General features: G+C 50.3%; 1 protein-coding gene across 1 annotated transcript in view; it reads right to left on the bottom strand.

Moving 5' to 3' along the window:
• Positions 1-1,960: 1,960 nt before the first annotated feature.
• The window catches only part of PTPRN2 (protein tyrosine phosphatase receptor type N2), a 1,038,500-nt gene continuing 1,016,442 nt past the window's right edge, over positions 1,961-24,018 (bottom strand). The window contains exons 23-24 of the mRNA XM_058660653.1: positions 9,038-9,111; positions 1,961-2,200 (exon numbers count right to left, since the gene is read on the bottom strand). Of these exons, the coding sequence (XP_058516636.1) occupies positions 2,129-2,200; positions 9,038-9,111 (146 nt within the window). The 3' untranslated portion in view covers positions 1,961-2,128. The remainder of the gene's footprint in view (positions 2,201-9,037; positions 9,112-24,018) is intronic.

Raw genomic sequence — 24,018 nt, 5'->3', positions numbered from 1 at the left:
AGGAAGATATGCTCAGGGTAAAGACTGGGAACTGAGCCGGAAGGCCTGACTTCTGCAGGAGCGAGCACCAACATTGGGCGCACAGCCAGTTCCCTGAGTAGGCGGGCGCTGTGGGGAATGGTTTGATTTTGTGATAAACGAACCCTACAGATCTTCATTTCGTCTCACTATGAGCTACATAGTTGGGTGCAAGCTGAAAAGGAAGCCAGAAATGCATACCCCAGCAGTACTTTAATTGCAATTTCAGAGGTCCCCAAAGTGCGTCTTCCTGTTATGCGGAGGCTGTCGCTGTGCGGCCAGTGAGGACGAGGCCTCTTGTTCCCTTGAGGACGGAGGGGTTTGTCCCTGGTCCAGATCAGCACCTGGACACTCACTGGGCCAGAACCCTGCATTTGCAGGTGCCCTCTGTTAGGACAGAGTGGGGAGGGAGGAGGACATTGCTACCCAAGCCACCCTCTCACCTTGGCAGCCTCAAAACAGTGGGCTGCTGGGACACAAGTGGGCCAGGGCCCAAGGTGCATGGCTGGCAGCTTCTCATGGATGTTGCTTTGCCACCTTTAAAGCCTCGGGGACTCCCCGGCCCTTCGTGCACACCTCACGCTGCCCATACAACAGTGGTACAATACATGTTGGGTTCAGGAAATATGCACGTGCTTTGTTTTAGCAATCTAAGAATTCAATAGCTTCAAGGAAGCCAAAGGATGGATAGAAAGTGTTGTTTCCTCCCCAAAGAAAGACTATTCACATGTGAAATCAGGAGTTTAATATGACACAACTAAATATATTTATATATCTCACACCGGAGGATTTCTTTGAAGTTAGAAATTACAAGTAGGTATATGCTTCCTATAATTCAGATAGATTCATTCTATTCATTAGGTAAATTTCAGATAGAGGAAAGAACTTTGGAAAAGAAATGACAGATATATGAAAGCAGAAGTCCGTCACAATATGGTTTAAAGACAATGTTTTGGCATCTTTCTCCCCGGTCAGCAGGCCACTTTCCCTCTTTCAAATGCTTTCTGAGATGTATTCCAGACAGAAAAAATAGTGGGGAACACAGCAGGTTGGGGGCATTTTCTTTTCTTTTTTTTTTTTTTTTTTGCATTTAACCTTAGATGAGAAACCTTTAGCACACAGGAACACCCCCATGCAGACTTGGTCCTGAGTGTACTGAAGTGAATTCTGCTCTTTCTGAGGGGAGGGTTGGGCAGTTAACCTGATGCTCCAATGCTATTTTCCAAATCAGAATTGTCTGCCAACATCCCAGGAGGAGGCAGTGGGCTGGGCTCTCCAAGCGCTGCCATCCCGCATGGGGAAGGCTCCCTTCCCCACGCCTCAGGGAAGGGGTGCCCAGCAAGGCCTGGGGTGTTCCCTGGACCTCAGTGTCCAGGTCGGCTCTGGTTGATTTCAGTTCTCCCACAGGACTATATTCCTTAGCAGCCTCTGGCTAGGCAATGCAGAAATCAGTATTTTCACATTCAAAACACATATCCAGGGCACAGGTGGAACTTTGCAACGCTGAGACAGTCAGGTGAGGTCCTGCCTGGCCTCCGAATAAGGTGCTCCCCATAGGGAGCAGGGTCTGGAGAGGGGAGGGAGGACCACCGTCTGCTGGAGCTCCCGCCATCCTGATTTTCTTATCATTTGCCACAAGTGGGAAAGGCACTGAGCTAGCCTGCTGACGAACTGTCTTAAAGACAAATTCCAAAAGGGATTTCTACCCCGGCAGCCTGCACTGGGTGTTCTTCCAGCTGTCCCTGGGTCCACTGCTAGCAGAAGCCCATAAGACCACAGCCCAGCCGTGCTGGACACCAGGCTGCATGTGCTTGTGGTCGCATCACCCACGGGGCAGCATTGGCAAGTCAGAGAGCGTGAACGTGTGCGTGAAGGGAAAGTAATGGTGTCCTTAAAGAAAGTGAAAATAACCGAACAGCTCCACAATCTCTTGGGATTATCATCTGGTCAAACGGAAATGCGCATTTTAATTGCTAGACTGTACTGACTGCGGGAGTTGTAAGAAGGATCCTATTACTATGCAGTGACAACAGCAGACACAAACTGAAAATCATAGCACGATTCCCAGGGGGTGGGAGGGGCTCCTGCGAGGCTCCGGGGGCCACGCCGCTCACTGCGGGAGGGCCTTTAGGATGGCGTTCACCTCCTCGGCCACCGCCGTCAGCGCAAACTCAAACTGTTCCTGCAGAGGGACGAGAAAGGGGAGAGGGTGTCAGCAGGCAGAGAAGACCGAACTGTCAGCTTAGGCTCCCTCCATCTGCTCCTGTGCAGTAGGAAATTGCTTAGGCACAAAGGGAAGGCTGAAAGGGTCCTTACAGAGGTGCTCTTAGGTGTGCAAGACAGACCCAAAGTTGATGCTCACCAGGATCCTTTGTCCAGGTAAGCCTCAGCTTTGGTCACTTGAAAGAGAAGTGCCTACACACCAACAGGGAGCCTGGAGATGAGCCGGGGAGACTCCCCAGGACTTGTCTTGTTCCATCTGACTCTGCGTCTCTCCATCGGGGCCAACTACCTTGAAGGATGCAGAGAGGGGCAGGTGTGGGTGTCATGAAAACAGCCACAGGCACTGGCACCTCTGGGCTTCGCCACCCACAGACACCGAGAGCTCTGATTCTGGGAAGAGCAAGTGCTGCAGCCCAACTCAACTTTGTTACATTTGTCAAGCAACGCCGCCTCATGCAAGCCCTCCTACAGACAAAACATACAGCACCTGTCCAGGGTGCTGAGCAGAAGCGAGGAGCAAGTTTGCCGGGTTAGAACTCACTCCCGGCGGCGTGGCTTAGCGGCTAAAGTCCTCGCCTTGAACGCCCCAGGATCCCATATGGGTGCCGGTTCTAATCCCGGCAGCTCCACTTTCCATCCAGCTCCTGGGAAGGCAGTCGAGGACGGCCCAAGGCTTTGGGACACTGCACCCGCGTGGGAGACCCGGAAGAGGTTCCTGGTTCCCGGCTTCGGATCGGCACGCACCGGCCCGTTGCGGCTCACTTGGGGAGTGAAACAACGGATGGAAGATCTTCCTCTCTGTCTCTCCTCCTCTCTGTATATCCGGCTTTCCAATAATAATAAAATCTTAAAAAAAAAAAAACAACTCACTCCCGGGCATGATGAGGGCTTAGCAGACAGAAGGAACAGAGGCACTTCCTTAAGCTCGGCATCACTCGGGACCAGAGATGGGTCAAAAATCTTATGGGACTGGGGAGGATCTTCTGTGGCTGCTTGGAAACATCCAATAGAAAAGCCAAATACTTATCCTATGATTTTTAAAAAAGATTTAAACATTTTTATTGGAAAGTCAGATATATAGAGAAGAGACAGAGAGAAAGATCTTTTGTCTGCTGATTCACTCCCCAAGTGGCCACAACGGCCGGAACTGAGCCAATCCGAAGCCAGGCGCTTCTTTCAGGTCTCCCACACAGGTGCAGGGTCTCAAGGCTTTGGACCATCCTCAACTGCTTTCCCAGGCCACAAGCAGGGTGCTGGATGGGAAGCAGGGCTATTGGGATTAGAACCGATGGCCATATGGGATTCTGGAGTGTGCAAGGTGAGGACTTTAGGCACTAGGCTACTGAGCCGGGCCCTATCCTAAAAAGTTAAGTGGCAAAGACACAATGAAGAATTTCACCATATTTTGATTGCAATCATTTGAAATATCACACAGCCACAGGATAAACTGATGCCCATGTAGGCAATTGGCGTGCTTACTGTCACAATAAATTTATTTTTTTACTGTAGCTTTTAATTTATTGTGTTTGAAAGGCACTCATACACACACACACACGCACAGGAGAGAACTATCTGTTGGTTCACTCCTCAAATGCAAAAGCCAGGAGCGCACAGCTCCATCACTCTCTCTGCCATGGGTGGCCAGAGCCCAGTCACTTACAGCATCATCTGCTGCCTCCCTGGCCCATCAGCACAAAGCTGGATTACAAGTGGGGAATAGGCAGGGCTTTGAGAAAGGATTCGGGCCACAAGAGGAGGTTTAACCTGCTGCACCATCAAGCCTACCCAGTGGCAGTTTTTGCATGGTCACTAAAGCGACTGGCCTGGAGGAGATGAGGCTCAGCTGTGACACAGCGGATGGGACTTGATGTACCTTGCTGGCTACACTCACAGCCCACACCCAGGAGCATCAGCTGGAGGGAGAGGGAGCCCTGCACCTAGGGCCTCTTGTGGGAGGGATGCTGGGTACATTCATAATCCGCGGGCCAAGGAGCATCGGCTAGAAGGAGAGGGCACCCTGTGCCTAGGGATTCTTGTGGGAGGGATGCTGGGTACATTGACAGCCCACGGACCAAGGAGCATTGGCTAGAGGAAGGGGGCACCCTGTGCCTAGGGCCTCTTGTGGGAGGGATGCTGGGCACATTCACAATCTGTGGGCCCAGCAGCATGGGCTGGAGGGAGGGGGCTCCCTGCGCCTAGGGCCTCTTGTGGGAGGGAAACTGGGTGCCTGTAAACTGACTTGCTTCTTACTGAATAGTGTAGGCTAAGAGGCAATCCCCTGACCTTCACTGTGTGTGTGTGTGTGTGTGTGTGTGTGCACTAGATGATGGTGAAGGGAGTTAACATATGAGCTGGGTGGGACTCAGGAGTATTTGTTTTCTGGAATAGGAGTTTACCTTAAGAGAAACATTCAAATAGCAGCATAGCTATGCATGAGGAGGACGAAAATCAACAGCAGCAGCAGCCCCTTCTAACCCGCCCTGAATCTCAGTGCTCCAGGCACCAGAATAGACTGAGAGCCTGCAGCCCACAGAACGTCTGAGTTAGCAAAGACAGGACATGAGAAAGCAGTGGGCTGAGATCTTCTGAATAAGAAAGCATGTTCTACAGCAGGCCCACATACACGGCATGAAGCTGCAGGCAGGGCCTCTGATCTCTCGAGGTGTCATTGCCACTGCCCGCGACTCCAGTCCTGCTGTTGTGGAGAAGCCCACGCTTTGTGATCAGGTGTATGTCACCACCCTGTGTTGATCCAGGGTCAGGGAGAGCAGGTCGGAGCTGTCCCCTCCTCAGCTGGCCTAGGACATCTGAAGGGCCCTATGTGAGCTGGAGGGCTGTCAGACGGAAGGGCTTGGTTGTTGAGTAGCAGCTGTGCTTTTGGGACAACACAGGCCTTACAAGTGAGATGTTGGGGCTGGCTGGGTGCTAGAGCTCTCCAAACGGCGCAAGTGATACGACTTGGGTCGCAGTGGCGACTTGGGTCTATGTGTTTGTATTTGTGCACTCTCTGGCTTAAGAGAGGTCTGGGTTGAGCTATCACAAATAGGAACAGTTACTATTTGAATGTCCTCACTCCTGATTTTAGGGACAGCCACTGGGGATGTATGTGATCGGAGTGATTGTGACCCTAAGCAGTTTGCACACATGAAGGGCTGCCCCCAGTGTGGCTCTCGCATGCAGGACTGGACAAAATCTGTCCCATCCGTCCCTCCCCTTCTTAGAGCCTGGTGGAAGTACGGACTAGGAGTTGTGTGTGCACACACATGGGCAGTGAGACACACATACACACAGAGGGAGAAGAGAGAGACAGACATGAATCACTCCTGTGGCATGTCCCTGGGGACAACTGAGCCACAGCTGGGGTGACTCGGCCTCAGTTGTTCTAGGCAGGAGCCAGGCTAGCACAAACATGACCAGGAGCAGTGTCCTTGTCCAGCAGCCTAGGACCTGTGTCTGGACACATCTGTAAAAGGGTGAAAAGAACACATGGACAATGGGCTTGCAGAGAAGACAAGCAAGAGTTACAGTACAATGTGGGCAGCAGGCAGGGGAGGGACAGGCTCCATGGAATACCTGGACACACACTTGATCTATTCCATATGGCAAGGGTGATGTCACTCCTTCTTATTTGTTGGACAATCTAGCTGTTTTTTTTTCTTAAATGTATGGGACTAAAAACGAAAATGGGAAGATTATTGTTACGAGAAGGAAAGTGGCCAGGCTTTTAGTTACAAAGGCACAGGCTCCCTGGAAGGGGAGGGAAGAAAAAATCTGTTTCCGTCGGTGCAGAGGCTCAAGTGCCCAAGAAACCTTCCACTGCCTTCCCAGGTGCATTAGTAGGGAGCTGGATCAGAAGTGGAGCAGCCAAGACTTAAACCAGGATCTTGATATGGAATGCTAGCATTGCAAGTGGAGGTTTAGCCTCTGTTCCTTCAGGCTGAACCCGGGGTTATCATTTTTCCACCTACAAACTGGAATAGAACCGAACCCAGGTCATAAGACACCTGGGTGCAGGCAGTCCTTGGGAATATCCAGTTGGGCCTCAGTACTCCCTCTGCTGTAAGGGGCTCCTCTTGGCAAAAGGAGGAGCCCTCCTCCCTGCAGGTCTGAATGACATTGTTCTTGCAAAGCACTTGGCACTGTTTCTGTTTGTTGATTGGTTTTCTTTCTTCCTTTTCTCCCCTCCCGCCCCACCCCCCAAGAGCCTTCGCAGGGCTTTTGCATAGATTGACAGCAACAGCTGCTTCCGGGCACTCTGATCAGTCTGGTGGGAAAGAGCCCGCTGAGAGGTGCATGGAGGTAAGCAGAAGACAAACCAGCTTAGACTTCAGCTTTATCTTGGGTTGCATATACAATGATGCAGATGGGGCATCAGCCAGAGGGGCGGGCGTTTGGCACAGCGGTTAAGATGCTTTTGAGACGCCCACGTGGAAATGCTTGGGTTCCAGTCCCCACGTGGCTTCTGATTCCAGCTTTCTGATAATGAGCAACCACCGGATGGTGGGGGGGTCAAGCTCTTGGGTCCCTGCCACACCAATGCAGGAGACCTGGATTGACTTGCTGGTTCCTGGCTTCAGCCTTGGCCCAGCCGTGGCTGTTGTAAGCATTGGGTGAGCCAGCAGATGCAGGATCTCCACCAGCTTCTTTGCTTTTCAAATCAACGAAAACAACCAAGATTCAGCCAGGGAGAAACTGTTTCCTGTCCCCGAGTCCTTAGCCTGGGTGGTAGTGTGCTCACAGAATGACCAGCAGTTTAGTAAAAAGATATGTACGTGGTCTTGGGCTTCCTCATGGACACCGAGTGCTTATAAAGGACAACGTCATCACTGTGAGTGCACAAACCCGCAGATACATACATGAGGGAGCAATAGACCTGCCACCTGTTTGGGAGGGACTCCAATATGCAGCCCCATGGAGGTTCAGCTCATTCTGGAACCCTCCTGCCCAAGCACTGGGCCTGAATTGGCCCTGAAGGAGCACCCAACATGCCCATCCAGCAGACAAAGCATGCATACACAGAACCAAGGCATCTCATGGCCATGGATCCAGGCCCCAGGAGAGGGGACAGATGGGGCTCCTGGACAGGCTGTGCTCCAGTGAGGGGTTGCTGGTGGGCATGGGTGGGCCTTGAGCAGGCCTGTGTCTGTGTACCTGGTTTTGGTAAATGTCCTGTGGTTATATAGGGTGTTAAAATTTGGGGAACCAGGTGAAGGGAATGGTGGGCTCATTTGTAGGGCTTATGTTATTTTAGATTTTGCAAATAAAAAAGTTTCCCAATTTCAAATGAAACAATTAAGATGATAATCACAAAAGACATCCTAGATATCCTGCAAGGATATCTTGTGTCTCAGAGGATAAAGGAAGGAGGAAAAGCTGAGAGGCACCTTCTGCCCCCAGGTTCACAGCTAATCCCTGCTACCTCCCCCTGCACGGCATTCCAACTGCCGGCTCTCAGCCCAGGGGTTGGTACCTCAAGCCAAAGTCAGCACGGGACATCAAGGCCAGTGCTAATCCCTAGCTGCAAAAGCCAAAGCTAGAGTGGACCCTGACTCCTCAAGTGGTTGCCTCCAGGTCGGCTCAGAAGCGTTTTGTAAATTAATTAAGGACAGAGAGCTACTCTGGCCTCAGCACATGGGGCTGACTATAGCCATGAAGAACGAGCCGGAAGCTCCATGAAGGGGCTTGAGGAGACCCCCGGGAAAGCAGCCCGAATGGCAGCCACGAGGCTCCTGTTGCTGGGGGAAGCCAGCAGTGTGGTGCCTGGGGTTTGGGTGAGATCTGTGTCCACCAGCACCAACACTTACCCTTAGATGGTCTCATGTGGTCTCTTGACAACTGGACCGATGGAAGGGCTTGGCAACCTGCCTACACCTCACAGACACCTGGGGAAGTTGGGCATCTTCCTGGGAACCCCAGAATTACCCACACAGGGGATCAAGGCATCACCCAAGGGTGCTCTGGCCTGCTTGACTTCACAGGTTGCCCTGTTCTGTCTTGCACATTTTTAATGACTTCAAACCCACTTGCCTATAAGTAAAGTACTTCAACCAGGGCATCCTTGAACAATTTCACCTCTTTTGTGTGGGATAGACATTGATGGTGCCCACAGTGTCAGCAAGGCACCGAAAAGAAAAGAATCTATATTTTCGGACTTAAGTGCTTTTTATGGATCACATTTGTTACAGCTGGTGATGTTTCTGGAATGCGGAGGGCCTGGGATATTCTTTTAATTTCATTTCTAGCTCTGGCTAACCTGAGGCCAGGCAGAAATCTCTTGCTTTTATCCCTGCTGCTGTACTGCAGACCCTTTCAATCAATAGCAGCGCTTAGCGGTGCTCAGGGACTTCGTTCCACCAGTACCATGGTGTGTGGCTGGGGCTGTGGATGCAGAAAAGGCTGTGGCTGGGAAGAGTGTTCAATGAGCCTACAGCGCTGCCTCCAAGGGACTTGGGACTCATGGTTGACACACTTTGTATAAAATTCAGCATGCGTCACATGACCCTCACACTCCCCTCTCAGATCTGCTGAGTGGAGATTTCCAATTAATGAAGTTTCAACGACTTGGGGCTTGACCACATCTGTCCATGTCAGAGGAATCACCTGCTACCATCTCGGGAAGCGCCCGGATGTGCCTCTCCTTGGCAGGACTGGATGGAGGGCGCTCCATCCCAGAGGAGCCACTAGCGCCTGGCTTATGTTAAATCAGGCCTCATCCCCTTGTCTCGCCTTTCAGGAGGACAGCTGCACAGAGAGACCTTCAATAGACTTCAGGTCCCCAAGGGTTAACTGACAGTACCTTTGTCTGGACCATGCCCGGTCTCTGGTCCCTCAAGTGCTCCAGGGTTGCCGCGATATCAATCTCCTTAGCACCTGCAACAAACCACAAATTGGGCTGAATTCAGAGCACAAGATAATCCACGCCGCGTCTGTCAATCTTCCACTATCGGGGTTCCCTTTGGGCGAAGAAGCCAATTGAAAATTATTACGCTCATCCCTCGGCAGCCGCGGCAGGCAGCTGCAATTTCAGTGTTCATATAGAAAAATAAGGCAAGGGCGACTTTCATTAGCATTAATTCAAGAGAGCCGGGCAGAAAAATGGTTATAAGATGCCCATATAGATACCTGCCAACAACAAACCAGGGCCATTAGAGCCTGAAGTGTTATTCGTCTTTTTTTTTTTTTTTTTAAGGTGGCATTTTCAGGAAAGCCTTAAATCACAAGAATTGGTACACAAGCTTTGATTTTGGCTCCATGGAATTATTCTTTATTTGGGAAAATGAAAGCTTAGGTTAATCTTTTATAACTTAATATCGACTTTTAAATGTAGAGTTCCCTGTCATGGAAAATTGAGTGTTCAGGGACCAGTGCTGCGGTACAGTTTATAGACTCCACCTGCCAGCATCCCAAATGGGTATCAGTTCAAGTCTCAGATGCTCCACTTCCAATCTGGCTCCCTGTGAATGCATCTGGGAAGCAGCGAAGGATGGCCCGAGTGCTTGGCCTCCAGCACCCACGTGGGGAGAAGCTCTGGGCTCTTGGCTTTGGATCGGCTCAGCTTTGGTTATTGAGGCCATAAGGGGAATGGATCAGCAGATGGAAGAGCTGTTGTCTCTCTGTAACTCTTTCAAATAAACAAGTCATAAAAGAAGAAAACCAAGTGTTCTGAGTGTTGGGTAAAGGTGAAGATGTTCCTGACACTCATCGAGAGCCCCACCCTCTTTGGGGGAAGAACACATCTTACTACCATCGATGCTGGATACCCACAGAGTTCTATCTTATCATCAGTTCAACGCATCCTCTCACTTTTCCACTGTGTTGGGTCCCTTAAGACACAGACACCGAGCAAGACAGGATCCCAACGTCCTAATCTGCTGGGAGTACTGGGTGGGGAGGGGAGGGAGAGAGGGCACATCCACCATTACAGTCACTTGCTTGAGAGGGGCAGAGTGCTAGGGGCTCCCCAGGCAAGGCACATCCACAGAGGTGCCAGGTACCTATGGGCAAAATGTGGTGAAGAGGAAGCTGGCACACTTCCATGGGCAATGAGGACCCTGATACACCTTCCAGCCCAGTGTTTGCCCCAGCTCTCACACAAAGCAGGTGTCTATGCTGGTCATAGCTCTGGGCCCAGGTTATCCCCGGGGCAGAACAGAACAAGTTACAGACAACCCTGGAAAAGAGATGCAGACCCCCCGGCCATCAGGGGAATTCCTGGTCTTCTTGGCATGAGCTAAAGTGCACTTCACATTCCTTAGCAACCCAAACAAGAGAGGGAATCTGAGCATTGCCAAGGCTTTATCGCTGAACCCTATGGATTCTATAGCTTTCCTGGGTGGCAACTGGGACTGTGTGTGTGTCTGCATGTGTGTATGTGGCTGTGTGTGTGTGTTTGTGCGTGTGGCACTGCATTTGGGAGATGGCTCCAACCTGACATGAGGAGCAAGAGGAGGCCTGTAGGCCACCAGAAAGACAAAAGGCCTGAATATGGAGGTGGCAGCTGCTGGAATGAAGAGCTGGGGTGGGTGGGAGGCCCTGGTCAGAAATACATCAGAAACACATGCTGTATTTGCATGAAGGCGAAGCAGAGCAGAGAGTCGTGAGAATTTGGGATTCGGTCTGCCATGCAGCAGGTGCCAGGCAGAGGTCTGAGCAGGTCTGTGCCACACAATCCCCTGGCTGTGTGACCTGCGCACAGTCTCAGCCTGCTGGGTCTCCTCTCCCTGTCTTTGAAACACAGGCAAAGAAGCGCCTGCATCTTGTAAGGTGACCAGGACGGTGCCTGGCAGAAATGGGGGCAGGTGACAGTGTTGGAGGGAGACTGGAAGTTTCCCCATTCCCAACACTAGACAATGGATAGCATTTTGTCGGGTGCGGCCGGGCTTCTACATGGCAGCCTTGCTAGGTGGGATAAAAAATCTGCCTTTTGGGACAGAGGGATGGCCTCAGGGAACTCAGCAGCCAGACAGCTGCCTGAATGACTCATTCATGTGAAGGATAGGGGTCAAGTTCACGAGTTTTCCTAATTGTCATGCATTGGGGGTTGAAAGGTTTTGAAAGTTGACAAGGCCACAATCAATACAGTCTTATTTTAAAGGAAATCTATGAATTTAAAACAACGAGGAGCAAACAGATGAGTGAGTTAAGTTGGTGGATCAGAAAGCGAGAAGGCCCACAAACCCGGGCCTTTGAGCCACAGCCCCTAGGAACTCCACCCCCACTCGCAGCATCCCCGAGTGGCTGCCCCCTGAGGAATCCATCTCCTGTGTGCACACAGTCACATCCACAGTGAATGCCTACAGAGCACAATCACAGGAACCACCATGCCAAGAAACTGGCTTCTCTCCAAACAATTTGCTTTAAGAACATTGCAGCCAGTGTCAGTGTTGAGCCTCCTCAGACAGAGCAGTGGACAGCATATCCAGATGCACAAGGAGGATATGGCAGCATACTGGAGTCTGCAGAGGACGCCTGGTATCATAACAGAGGATGGAGAACAGGACAAATCGATCAACTACCCCAGCCAAGAGCTGGTAGGGAGTATCTGGGCAAATGGAGACTCTAAGGTGGACTATGTCAGCCAGTGGAGTCTGGAGAGATATCTTTGTGATTGGAGTGGCGAGATCGGCAGCAATACAGAACTGTTGAACTATCGAAACCACTTGAGCAGGACCTTGGGAGCACGCCCCACATTGGGGACCTGGGATGGGTGGGAGGCAGGGTGTGGCTTTTCCCCTTATCTCTCCCCTCCCTCCAGAAACAGGAAGTAAAAAAGAGAATGTAAAAACAATGGCCTCACTCACTTTCCTCTAGCCCTTGGCCCTTTATACCCTAATCAAATATGTGAAAATTATCAAAACTAAAATTTATACAATAAAAGAGAACATTATAGCCAGGAGAGACATGTTCGTTTTAAACTCTTCAACATGAAGCTTTACTGTCATTGGAAGTGCCCAGGCCTCTCCTCTAGGTGCTGTGACCACACCTTCTGGTAGGCACGGCACCTGCTGGACACACTGCCTACACAGCTTCTGCTGTGACGAGTACTATCCGTGGCTGCAGTTCTGGCCGCCTGTGTGTCAAGCATCCCAAAGTGGTGTAAAGTCTGAAGCTGATGGTGGAGTACAGACCAGGCACACTCAAAGCAAGGTGGCACGGCCACTCAGCACCCATGAGGCTTGGTTGGCTCTGAAGACATTGTGAGACTTCTCTGTTTGCTGTGAGGTTTGAAAGCACCTGTAGGACAGTGTTTGGCTCGGCAGTTGACCTGCTGGCTTGGATGCCCTCCTCCCACATCCAAGTGCCTGGATTCAAGGGCTGGCTCTGCTCCCAATCTAGCTCCCCGCTGCCCATGTGGGAGATTCCAATTGAGGTCCTGGCCCTGGTGGGCCTGGCCCAGCCCTTGTGTGAGTATCTAGGGAGTGAACCAGCAGAGGCAAGTCCTGTTGCACCTCTCTTCCATTCAAATAGATAAATGGATAGCTAGATAAAAAAGTAACTTTAGTTCTATAGCTTCTCACAAGTTTGCAGTACATTATGAAGAGTAGTTCTACATACAACAAAACCACTCTGCCAGCTGTCCCTCTGCCCTCTCGTGAGAGTCAAGGTCATTCTGCTGAACTGCTGGCAGCATTAACAACCATTTATAACCTGCAGAAATGGACATGTTGACCATAACACAGGGGTCTCCCAGCTTTTCACAAACATCTTGATGACCGCTATGACGAAGTGGTAGAGTGAGTTAAGTTGCTGAGTGTAATGCTGCCAACCCACATGGGTGCACATTCGAGTCCTAACTGTCCCACTTCCAATCCAGCTCCCTGCTAATGCAGTTGAGAGGCCACCAGAGATGGCCCAAGTGCCTGGACCTTTGCACCTACTTGGGAGACCCCCATGGAGCTTCTGACTCCTGCCTTTGGTCTGGTCTAGCCCTGGCAGTTTTATAGCCATTTGGGGAGTGAACCAGTAAATGGAACATCTCTCTCTGTCTTTTCGCTCTGGGTAATTCTGATTTTCAAAAAACAAATAAACATTGAAGAAAAAAAAAAAGAAGTGATGCTGGACAGTGGAGGCAGGGGAATCAGCCTGGAGAGGCAGAAGCTACAAATAAAGCAAGTGGCTGGGCAGGCTGGAGTTGAGCGAGGGCCTCCTGTCTGCCTCCTGTCTGCGGGGTGTCTTAATCCTGCTCCTCTGAGCCTGGGAACAGGATCCTAACAAAGCACGACTTCAGAGCGCAGGTCTTCACTAACTACAAATGCACCTGTTGGCCTTTGAGAAAGTTTTTTGGAACAAAGATGGACTAAATGTAGGCATGCCGTGCTGCAGCTGGCTCCAAGGAGATGCATGAGATTGAATGGTGGGGGGAGGGTGGGCTCCAGCGCCAAGGTCTGGGTGACGGTGCTGCCCCCGCCTGTGTGAGCTGAGGGTGGAGATTAGAAACACCTCCTCCTCCCAGGATTCTCCAAAGTTCATGTATTAGGGGGAAAATGCCTGGGTTCCAAAAAAAAAATTTTTTTTTTTTTTTTTGCAAACACACACAAAAATCCTATCCTTGAATCCCATCTTCCATGAAATTTTCGCAGTCACCTCATCTATTCATTGCGTAATGCGTTCCCTAGAGTCCAAGCCTAATACTCTGTCATGATGAGGATGGTCTCATACAGACTATTCCAGGCAGGCTTTGGGTACAAGAGCAACCAATCAGCTTCTGCCCAGAGACCTAAAGTTCAAGGGGGATAAACAGTCTGATACAGCAGACGAGAGGATCCCGTTCTGCTCAAAATGCCATATTGAGGGGCTGCCACCTTGGCTCAACAGACTAATCCTCCACTGTCAAGTGCTGGCATCCTGTATGTCCCAGCTGCTCCACTTCCCATCCAGCTCTGTGCATAAGGCCTGGGAAAGAGGCGGAGTCTGGCTGAAAGCCTTGGGACCCTGCACCATGTGGGGAACTTGGAAGAGGCTCCTGGCTTCAGATTAGCTCAGCTCTGGCCATTGCATCCATTTGGGGAATGAACCAGTGGATGGAAGATCTTTCTCTGTCTCTCTTTCTCTATACAAATGTGCCTTTTCAATAAAAAATAAATAAATCCTGTTTTTAAAAATTGCAGTATTAGGTATGCACCTGGGATACAGACAATTAAAAGACCCACAATCATCCTCGTTTTATTATTATCATTGCTTTTTTTTTTTTCAGGCTGCCTAGGGTGGTTCCTTTTCCCATCAGACGATTTTCTTTTCCTCAACTTTCACCAATCACTTTATGCTGAGGGGCTGCCTGTGTGAGGAGCCCCTGGCGGGCACCTGGGAGGCTGCTATAGGTGGACACCAGCCCTGTGGGTGACCAGATCCCAGAGCTCTGATCCACACCTGCAGGAAGACTCAGCCAACACTGTCTCTTTGTTCCATCACAACACGGTGAACCTCTGCAGATGAGTTACTGGGGAGGGAAGAGTGGGGGATGGAAGGGGAAAGCCTCCTTAGGGGATCCCCACCTGGGGCATTTACAATAGGAAACCATACAAGGAAAACCCCTCGGAAGCACATTTAGCCTGATGCCGAACAAGGAAACAAAAGTAATGTTTGAAAACGTGTACAGTGCTAAAATTAGCTACGTAATGGACTTATGGAGTAAAATCAATGGTCTGGTGCAGATGGCTAACGGCTTCTTGTGTGTTAAGACTAAGGATAACAAGTTATTTGAAGTCTTTGCAGAGAGAGAGAGAAGGTTTAATAGAATTCACATGAGCTATCTTTCCTCAGTGCAAGGGGGACACGGGGGTGAGGCTGGCCCATGGCAGGTGCTGCTGGCCCCTGCCTGTGGCACAACCTTTCACCTGCCCACGCTCTCTATGCCTACGAGAGGGATCTGGTGGTGTGTGTGTGTGTGTGTGTGTGTGTGTGTGTGTGTGTGTGTGTATGTGTGTGTGTGTGTGTGTGCATACACTTCTTTTTTCACTTTATACAAGGCTATGTTGATTGCACAAGGATTTACCTAAAGCCTGCCCTACATGACAAGCTCCCTCTAGTGCATTTAACATAGATTTATCTCTTGAAAATTCCATTTTGCAGGCAACAGGGAGGTGTAGTTAACTAATGTTAAGTTCCAGGTGAACAGCCCTATGGGGTGTGATGCTCCAGTTGGAAAACATGCAGAGAGCTGATAAATTCTAACACACAAGGAAGGGAAACAACAGAGAAATGTGGGGTGTCCACGCAAGTCACCCTTCCTGGGGACAGGTAGGACACTTGGAGCCCATATTGGCGGGTGTGGGGTTGAGTTCCCGCTCTGCCTCTGGTCCCAGCATCCTGGGAGACAGCATGTGATGGCTCAGGCATCTGGGCTGCCACTCCTGGGGAAGACCCGGATGGAGTGTCAGCCTCCCGGCTCTGGCCTGGACAGGTTTTGACAGTTATGGGCCAGCTGGGGAGTGGACTAGAGGATGAGTAATCTCTCTTTCTCTTGCTTTGCATTTCAAGTAAATAGAATCCAATGAACAAAACTGAGAACAAATAAAGTCATACATGGTGTTGGTTATTGGAGTTGAATGTGCAAGCGTATAGAGAAAGCAGGTGCAGGCTGTGCGTGAGGCCAGCGTCACAGTGCCAGAGTCCTCCCCTACGTGCGCAGGTTTCCTTTCCCTGTGGACACCAGAAGACCCGGTGAGCATGCTGCAAACACACTAGGCCCTGCACGCTCTGCTGGCGTTCCAAATGGCCTCTGGGGTGCCGTTGAGTGCACTGCTCGATAAACATTAATCGCATTCTCTATTGCTTTCTAATTCACTCAGGGTTCATTGGCTTAGAAGTTTACATATTGGTTAAATACATTTGGAAGACAACAGAACTTTTTCGGCTTCAGATCCAAAGGCTTAGCCATGAAACAATAAACATTAAGGGAGCATTAGTATGTAAGTATTAAAACTATTTTTTACACTGAAAGAATCCATTTCAAGTTGAGGAAATCCAAGCAAATGAGACACTGGTGTCTCTTCACAAGGTCTGCTTTGATTTCTCTTGGAATTCGGCTAATGGCTGGGCAAATCATGTGATGTGAATAACGTCATTAGGCCACCATCCTTCCAGGTAAACAGGAGGGAGCTGGGCCCACCATTTGCTGCAGGGCCAGCATCAGAATCTCCTGACAGCCGCCTGGCGCCTTGGCTTCCAACAGCAGACTCCAGGAATAATCACCTTATAAGTACAGAGACTTTTTTTTTTTAAGCACAGAAAGTTTTACAAACTGCAAGAATACATGCACTCTTTTCTCTTGAAAGTAAGAAAGAAAATATATAACAAAGTATAAGTGAGACCAGCCCTTCTTTTACAATGAGTACATATTCTCAATTCTACTTTCTGGGAAGAGCAGGGAAAATACTCCTTCTTAATTGAAGAAAGAAATCAAGGGGAGTGAGTAGTCTAATCCCCAGAGAAGCCAGCGGCTCAGCTCCTGTGTCCCAACAGGACAGCACTGCCCACAGCCCCTCCGTGTGGGAGCCCTTCTCACTGAGCGCTGAGCTCCCTGTTTTAACTCTGAGCTCACAGTCTGGGAGCGCTGAGCCAGGGAAGGCTGCCCAACTTTGCAGCCCTCGGCCTGTGCAGAGGCAATCCTAGCCCTGAGCTGGGTGAAGGCGGCACAAGCCGAGTCTTGGAATACTCTGCATAGCAAACCTGGGCTGTGGTGGCTGAGGCCGGGATCTTCGGGGGCCCATGTGTCAGGTGTGTCTCTGTGCCCATGTGCACACACATGTATATGCCCATTCACTTGCGCACATGCTTGTACCCACTTACGACATCTCCATCCTGTGTGTGTCGGGGGGGGACACAGAGGGATACAACAGCAGCTGATGGCCACCCCAAATTTTACGTAAGACACAAAATGCTTAAGATAACCAGCAAGATCCTGAAGCGCTCCTTGTCTAGAGCTCAGGATATTGGCGTTTCTTGAGAATGCCCAGGTGTGTGCCCCCTGCTAACCTGTGTGTAACTAGCCCTTTTCTCCCTGCAGCCTGGTGCGGACACCCGGATGACAGGCTGGTCAAGATAACCTTTCCATCAGTTCACCTCACAGACTACCACTGAATCTTGGGTTTATCCACGCTCTTGTGGCATACAAATCACATATATCCAGATTATCTGACAGACCCACAGTCCATATCACACACTCACAAATGACACACATGTATGCTCAGCACCCATGCCCCATGTCCTATGTCACACCCATGCTCACCCACAACACTTGGTCACATGCTCACACACACACAACACTGCACAATGCCCTTCGAACATACACCCATACACACGTATGACTGCTGCACACACACACACGTGCTACACACACTCTGCGTATCTACCCAACACCCACCCCCCACATCCACAAAAATGTCACACACCCACTATACACATGCCTTCATACACACACAGTCCCTATGCCTTACTTACCTACACATACCCACTACACACATGCACAGCTTGTACATGCACACACACATTCCTTGGTCCACATTTATTCTGGATGAGGTTAACTGAAGCCTCGAGAAAATTATAAGCAGGAGGATGTCTGGTTGACCTTTATAAACTCTGATCTCGTTATGGTGTATTTCAGTAAGAAGAAGGACACAAACTTCTGTCAGGTTCACTTGAAAATCAAGTTTCTCAGCTCCAAGAAAACTATGGCGACATAATAGTATTACCCACTTCCCTATCCCCCCGAACCTTTTTTTTTTTGTTCTTTAACCGTAATTAACTATGTAAAGATTGTCAACAACCATACAATAAAATAGATTAAAAAAAAAAAGGAAAAAAAAAAAGAAAAAAAAAAAAAAAAGAAAACTATGGCAATTCCCCCCCCTTCTGAACCCATGCCAGATCCTTTGTCTGCAGGTATTAAGACACTCCAATCAGTACAAAGACAACAAGCTAAAGAGAATACGGGACTGTGTAAATGTGCAGGAACCTTTCAGTCCTCTCTTGTAACAAATACCAAGAATAGGAACTGCAACGCCTGGGAAATGTCTTATCAACACCTACAACTCTCTGTCACAGCCTCACCTAGAACAGCATCAATAAACATGCGGGAGGTCTTGTTGCCAAAACCATTGGGGAGAGACCACGGGTAAGCAGTTCACATAGGATGCAGAAAAGAGGATAAAACCATGAAAACCATGGCTGTGAATTAGCAGGTTCATCACAGAGCCCAGCTCCTAGCACCTCTGACACTGAGCACTCGATTTCCAACAAGGCTCAGATCCAAAATCCGTTGATTCAAGAGGACCCAAGCATGCCATAGCCAGGTGGCTCTCTTGGCTCTTCCTCCCCCACCCCATCTTCTGGTGCGGTCTTCTCCCCGCCTGCCGGTCGCTGGGTCTGAGCAAACAGATGGCTGCTTCAGAAGCTCTGTCTACTCAACTGCTGAGTGGGTGAGGTGCTATGATCTCCCTGATCCCATGGGTGCCTAGGGAGCTAAACAGGAGAGCAGCATAGAGAGGGCTGCTGTGAACACAGCCAGTTGTGTCATTGGACATATCTGGTTCCCATACAAGGCAGTAGCTTCCCCAAGGGTGTGTGCAAGTGGCATGAGCCAGCAAGTGAGGCCTGGCAGGGGCACAGGTCAGCCGGCCACTGGTGTTCAGGGCTGCCTGGAGACACATCAGGCTTGAGATGAGCAAGAGCAAAGTCGAGACGGACCAGCCGGCAGCCTGCTGCAGCTTGGGATTAAAAGATGTAGCTTGGAGAAGGCATGCCCTCACCCAACCCAAGGGTGTCTCCTTGTTGTGCCCTGTTGTGTCTTTGTGTCCCCAGGAGGAGCAGGCTCCTGGTCTGGGGGTGGGGCAGGGCAAAGCAGGGAGGTAAACAGCTGGATAGCATCACAGGCCACATTCTACCCTCATGAGCTCCTGCCATTCACATGGAACCACCTGCTGGGAAGCCATGCAGGGATGAGGGGTTGTGATGCAGATCTGGAGGGTAGACACCAGGGAGGTTGCACTTTCACGGTCTCCCAGGAACCTTAGTGGCTCTGTGATAGCCTCACTCCAGGGACCTGCTTGGGGAGACGGCCCCTGGATCTCTGCCTGCTTGGCCCATGTGGAAAGTCATAGGCAGGTGACACATTGTGTCCCCAGAGGAGCCCCTGACCGAGACCTCAGCCTGGCCTGATCACTGGCCATATAGGCGAGGGTGGGGGGTTGCACTCCAGTCTCTCTTCTCTGTCCTTGGACAAGCTGTGCCGGGATTTCTTTGATAAGCAACTGTGAGAAGTCAGGTGTGGCCCTACCAGCCTACCTGGTATGCGTGACCCACAGCCTACCTGCCAACCATGATTGGAGAGTCTTCGGAGATAGATGTGCCTTCTAGCCAATTACAGTGCCACTGCTGGGTGGGAGGTTGGGGAGCTGCTCTCTGTCTTTCCATTTCTTAGTCTCTGTGCGTGCATTACAATAAATGGACATGCTGGATCAGACTGTCTCCAGTGGTTCTTGCTGCAGCTGCACACCATCGCCTAACCCCCCTCAGTGGTCATGGGGGCCTGCTGGTCAGGAAACCCCTGAGACTTGTTTTTCCCCAGCATCTATCACCTGGCCTCTCACAGCACAGGCTGTCAGGAGTCACCTGGCCTGGGCTGTGACCCAGCTCCCAAGTTTCATGGGACAGCTTCCAACACGGAGCCATGATACCCCATGTGCGCATGCACGAATAAGTAACTGGTGTTACTTCCCCAGGTCCCCCAGAATAGCTCAGCAACAAAACGAAGCAAAACAAAACAAAACAATCAAACTGAAAATGGACACATTCTGAACAGGTGCCTGACTAATTGCAATTTCAGCTGACAGATGTGTCAGGAGCTCCTCTCACCCCCACCCCACCTTCCCTCCTTTTTTCCAGGTGCTTCTCTCCACCTTCACGGCTGTGGCCAGATCACGTGTCCAAACCAGTGTCATCCCCAGAGGGCAAGCCTGGGTACAGCCCTGCAGGTGCACATCGCTTGGTCTCCATGGTGGAAGTGGTACCGCCCACTGTGGACTCACCAGTGGGTCTGGTCGGGTCCTAACCTCCAAGTCTCTTACATTCCAGCAGCCGTCCACTTGCTGCTGGGCCAGGCCTGCTGGCACTGCTTTCTACCTTCCCCAGAGACTCCAGGCTGCTCAAGTCCTGGAGTCTGTCTTCAAGCCCTCTCCATCTGGCTCCCAGCTGCCTCCGCCACCTGCATTTGGCAGTATGACACCAAACGTCTCCCTGTCTGCCCCCCCAACCAGCATGCCCCACGCTGGCCCCTAAAGCGTGTCCCATACAAAGCCTCAGCTCTGTCTCCCTGCTTTTCCTCATGAGCTTTGGCCAGCCACCAGGAAAACTAGGGCTTCACTTCAGACCCAGTCAGCAGAGGCTTCTGGCTAGTCACCAGACCTCTTAGGACCTGCGCTCATAGCTGACAACAAAACAACCCCGATGGAAGTCCCTTTAGTTCTGTCTAAACCCACTCACTGAGCTCTGTCTGTGATGGCAAACAACGCCAAGCACTCCTGTCTGCTTGCTTGCCAAGGGCCCTAGACTTACGTCCAGGGCTGAGGGACGGTCTCAGATCTTTGTGTCTAGAATGTCCCATGGGCTGCGGTGTAGGCATGGAATTGGAAGCAAGAGTTGGAGCCAGAGGACCAGGGCAGGGGCTGCAGCAACAGGTTGCAGAAGAATGCTGTTGGCTGGGCTGGGATACCAAGAGCAGGCAAGCAGGAACGGGTACAGTGAGACGAGTTCTATAAGGGCTGAGTGGCCATGGGGACTCTGTGACAATGACATGCTCTCAATCTGCCACACCCAACACTTGGCAGTGCTGCTGGAAATATGGCTGGTACAAGTGACTGTTAAATTTTACTTGATTTCAATTAATTTAGGCAACTTTATGTAGCTATTGTATTGGACAGGGCATCTCTGGAGGGAGGCAGGTTTTAAAAACTTCAGTGAGCCACAAGATACTGCTGGAGGAAGACATTTGGATGTTACTCTACACAGCAGGTGATGAGCTGGGACGTCCAGGCATATGTCCACACACCACGAAGCTGTTGGACCCCTGTTTGATAGCTTTTCTCAGTTCCATATACTACTTGGGTCTGTTAGTAAAAGTCAACTCCTCCTATTAGAAAATGTAGGAGAAAATTTTCACTATCTTCAGTCTGGCAAAGATCTTTTGGATATGACATTGAAAACACAGGCAAGTAAAACAACTTAAAAAATCTTAGGAACCACCGTAGTGGCATAGCATGCTAATCCTCCACCTGCGGTGCCAGCAATCCCATATGGGCATCTGTTTTAGTCCTGGCTGCTTAATTTTCAGTCTAGCTTCCTGCTAATGGCCTGGAAAAGCAGTAGAAGATGGCCAAAGCCTTAGGTCCCTGTATCCATGTGGGAGACCCAGAAGCAGCTCCTGGCTCCTGGCTTTGGATTCGCTCAGCTCCAGCCATTGTGGCCATTTGGGATATGAACCAGTGTACCGAAGATCTTTCTCCTTGTCTCTCCTTCTCTCTATAAATCTGCCTTTCCAATAAAAAGAAATAAATCTTTGAAAAAACATTTAAATAAAGAGAAATCTTAAAGATAAATCAGACTTCATTGAAGTGAAATATGGGTAAGAGGTCACGAACGAAAGAATGAAAACAAACTGGGTGCAGCAAACATTTGTGAATTTCATATCTGATAAGGGATGTAGGGTTAGAACACACAAAGAATGCCAATAGCACAACCAAATAGCCTGATTCAAAACCCGCAGAAGATCTGAAGTGTTACTTCTGCATAGACAAATGGCAAAATCAGATAAAGACCGGAAACGCCGCTCACCATCACAGCTGGCAGGGAGACGAAGATCAGAGCCACAACGGGATACCACTCACACCCACGAGGACGAGTGTTTTCAGAAACAACAACAAGGAAAATAACAGGAATGGAAAAACTGGACACTCTGTCCACTCTGTGCATGGGATTGTGGGAGAGCATGGACAGGAACTGGGCCACTCCTCAGACACTCCTTGGAGAACTACCACCTGATCTAGCATTTCCACTCCAAGGCATCCGTCTAACGGAACTGAAGGCTGGGATTTTGACAGCCACCTGTACGCTTCTGTCTAAGGCAGCATGAGTCACAACAGCCGAAAGCCGGAGAGCACATTCATTTCCATCAACAGAGAAACCAAATGTGGTCTGTGCATACAGGGGCATATTACCCACTCATCAAAATGGAGAAATTCGGACGCTGCCGCAGGGAGGAAACTTACTGTGCGGAGGGACGTGCACCAGGCGTACAGGGACAAACAGGCATGCCCCACCTCATGAGGTCCCAGAAGTAGTCACACACACGGAAGCAGAGAGGCCTAAAACATGTCTACTCATGTTAAGTAGCTGTAAAACAGATCAGACTGCTGAGCAAGGGTCCTGGATGGACTCCGGCCATCCACACGCCTTGGTACCACTGGATAACCAGTCAGCGTTCATCTGGCCGACTGTCAGCACCCTGGGTAACCAAGGGCCAGAGATCAAGTTGGGAAAATGAGATTTTCTGTCTTGCCTCCGACAAAGAAAAGATACGGACATCTCCAAAACAGTCTTTACGTGAGAACACGGGGTACCTAAGCATCTTGTGACCTTGTAGAATCCCTCCCGGATCCTGTCAGATCCTGTCACCATGACAACGTGGCCATGAACATAGAGGCCACAACTTCTCAGCACTGGGGATTCTAGGCTGGGTGTGGGGACTCAGCGGAGATCCAACTCACTGGATCTTTGAGATCTGCTCTTCACTGGTGCTCTTCAGTGCTTTGAAAAACAGAAAGTGACAGGGGCTGGTGTTGCAGGCTAGCACGTAAGGCATCCTATAGGGGCAGTGGTTTGCCACTGGGCTGCTCCACTTCTGTTCCAGCTCCTTGCTAATGCACCTGGGAAGGTAGTGGCCCAGGTGTCTGGGCCCCTGAACCCACGTGAGAGATCTGGAAGAAGCTCCAGGTTCCTGGCTTCCGTCTGGCCCAACTCCTGCTATTGCACTTGGTGAGTAAACCAGCTGGTGGAAGATCTCTCTCCTATTTTCTCTAGAGTGAATACATCTAAAAAATATGATGAACAGTAAAATAACCCTAGGAAAAGAGAAGTTTCTGGAAATAATTAAAAAAAAAACTGTAAAAAAAAGAAGGAAAGGAAGAAAGAAAAGAAACATTGTTTTTTGCTAAGTATGAGTCAAGGTCTCCAACCACAGAATAAGGTGCCTACAACCGAATTCCAAAGCACCATTTCACTTGTGAACTGCACATACACACACACACACACACACACCCCACCAGGTGCACAACCGGTTTCCCAGACTGATGCCCCTTGGCAAGGAGTGAGCTTATTTCCTTGGATTTCGCACTGAATCATTGTCTGCTTGTTACTAAACTAGATGGTGAAGAAAGAACTGAAATTATTCTAAGTGTATTCTCCCAGCCCTTGCACCAGGTCCCAGGGCCTTAATCCCTGAAAGACTGCTGAATGCGGCTGTGGCCGCAGCCCTGTGCGCAGGTTGGAGCGCTCAGACCCGGGATTGCCGGCCTGGCGCAGCCAAGCTTTGGAGAGGCATTCTTCAGGTCGCGAGCAATTCATTCCTTTTAAGAAAGGGAAACGGGAAGAAAGCCTTCATGTCTAGAGCTTGGGGCCTTTGATCATTTGATGAGCGCTGGATCTGCAACGTGGGCCTCCGGCTTCTCAGGCCAGACAAAGAAGGCCCTGGCCGCATGGGACAAAACCCTGGGGGCCTCTTGGGGTGGT

The sequence above is a fragment of the Ochotona princeps genome, chromosome 2 (genome assembly GCF_030435755.1).
Source record: "Ochotona princeps isolate mOchPri1 chromosome 2, mOchPri1.hap1, whole genome shotgun sequence".
In the NCBI taxonomy this organism is placed as follows: domain Eukaryota; kingdom Metazoa; phylum Chordata; class Mammalia; order Lagomorpha; family Ochotonidae; genus Ochotona; species Ochotona princeps.
This window is presented reverse-complemented; position numbering and strand designations above follow the sequence as displayed.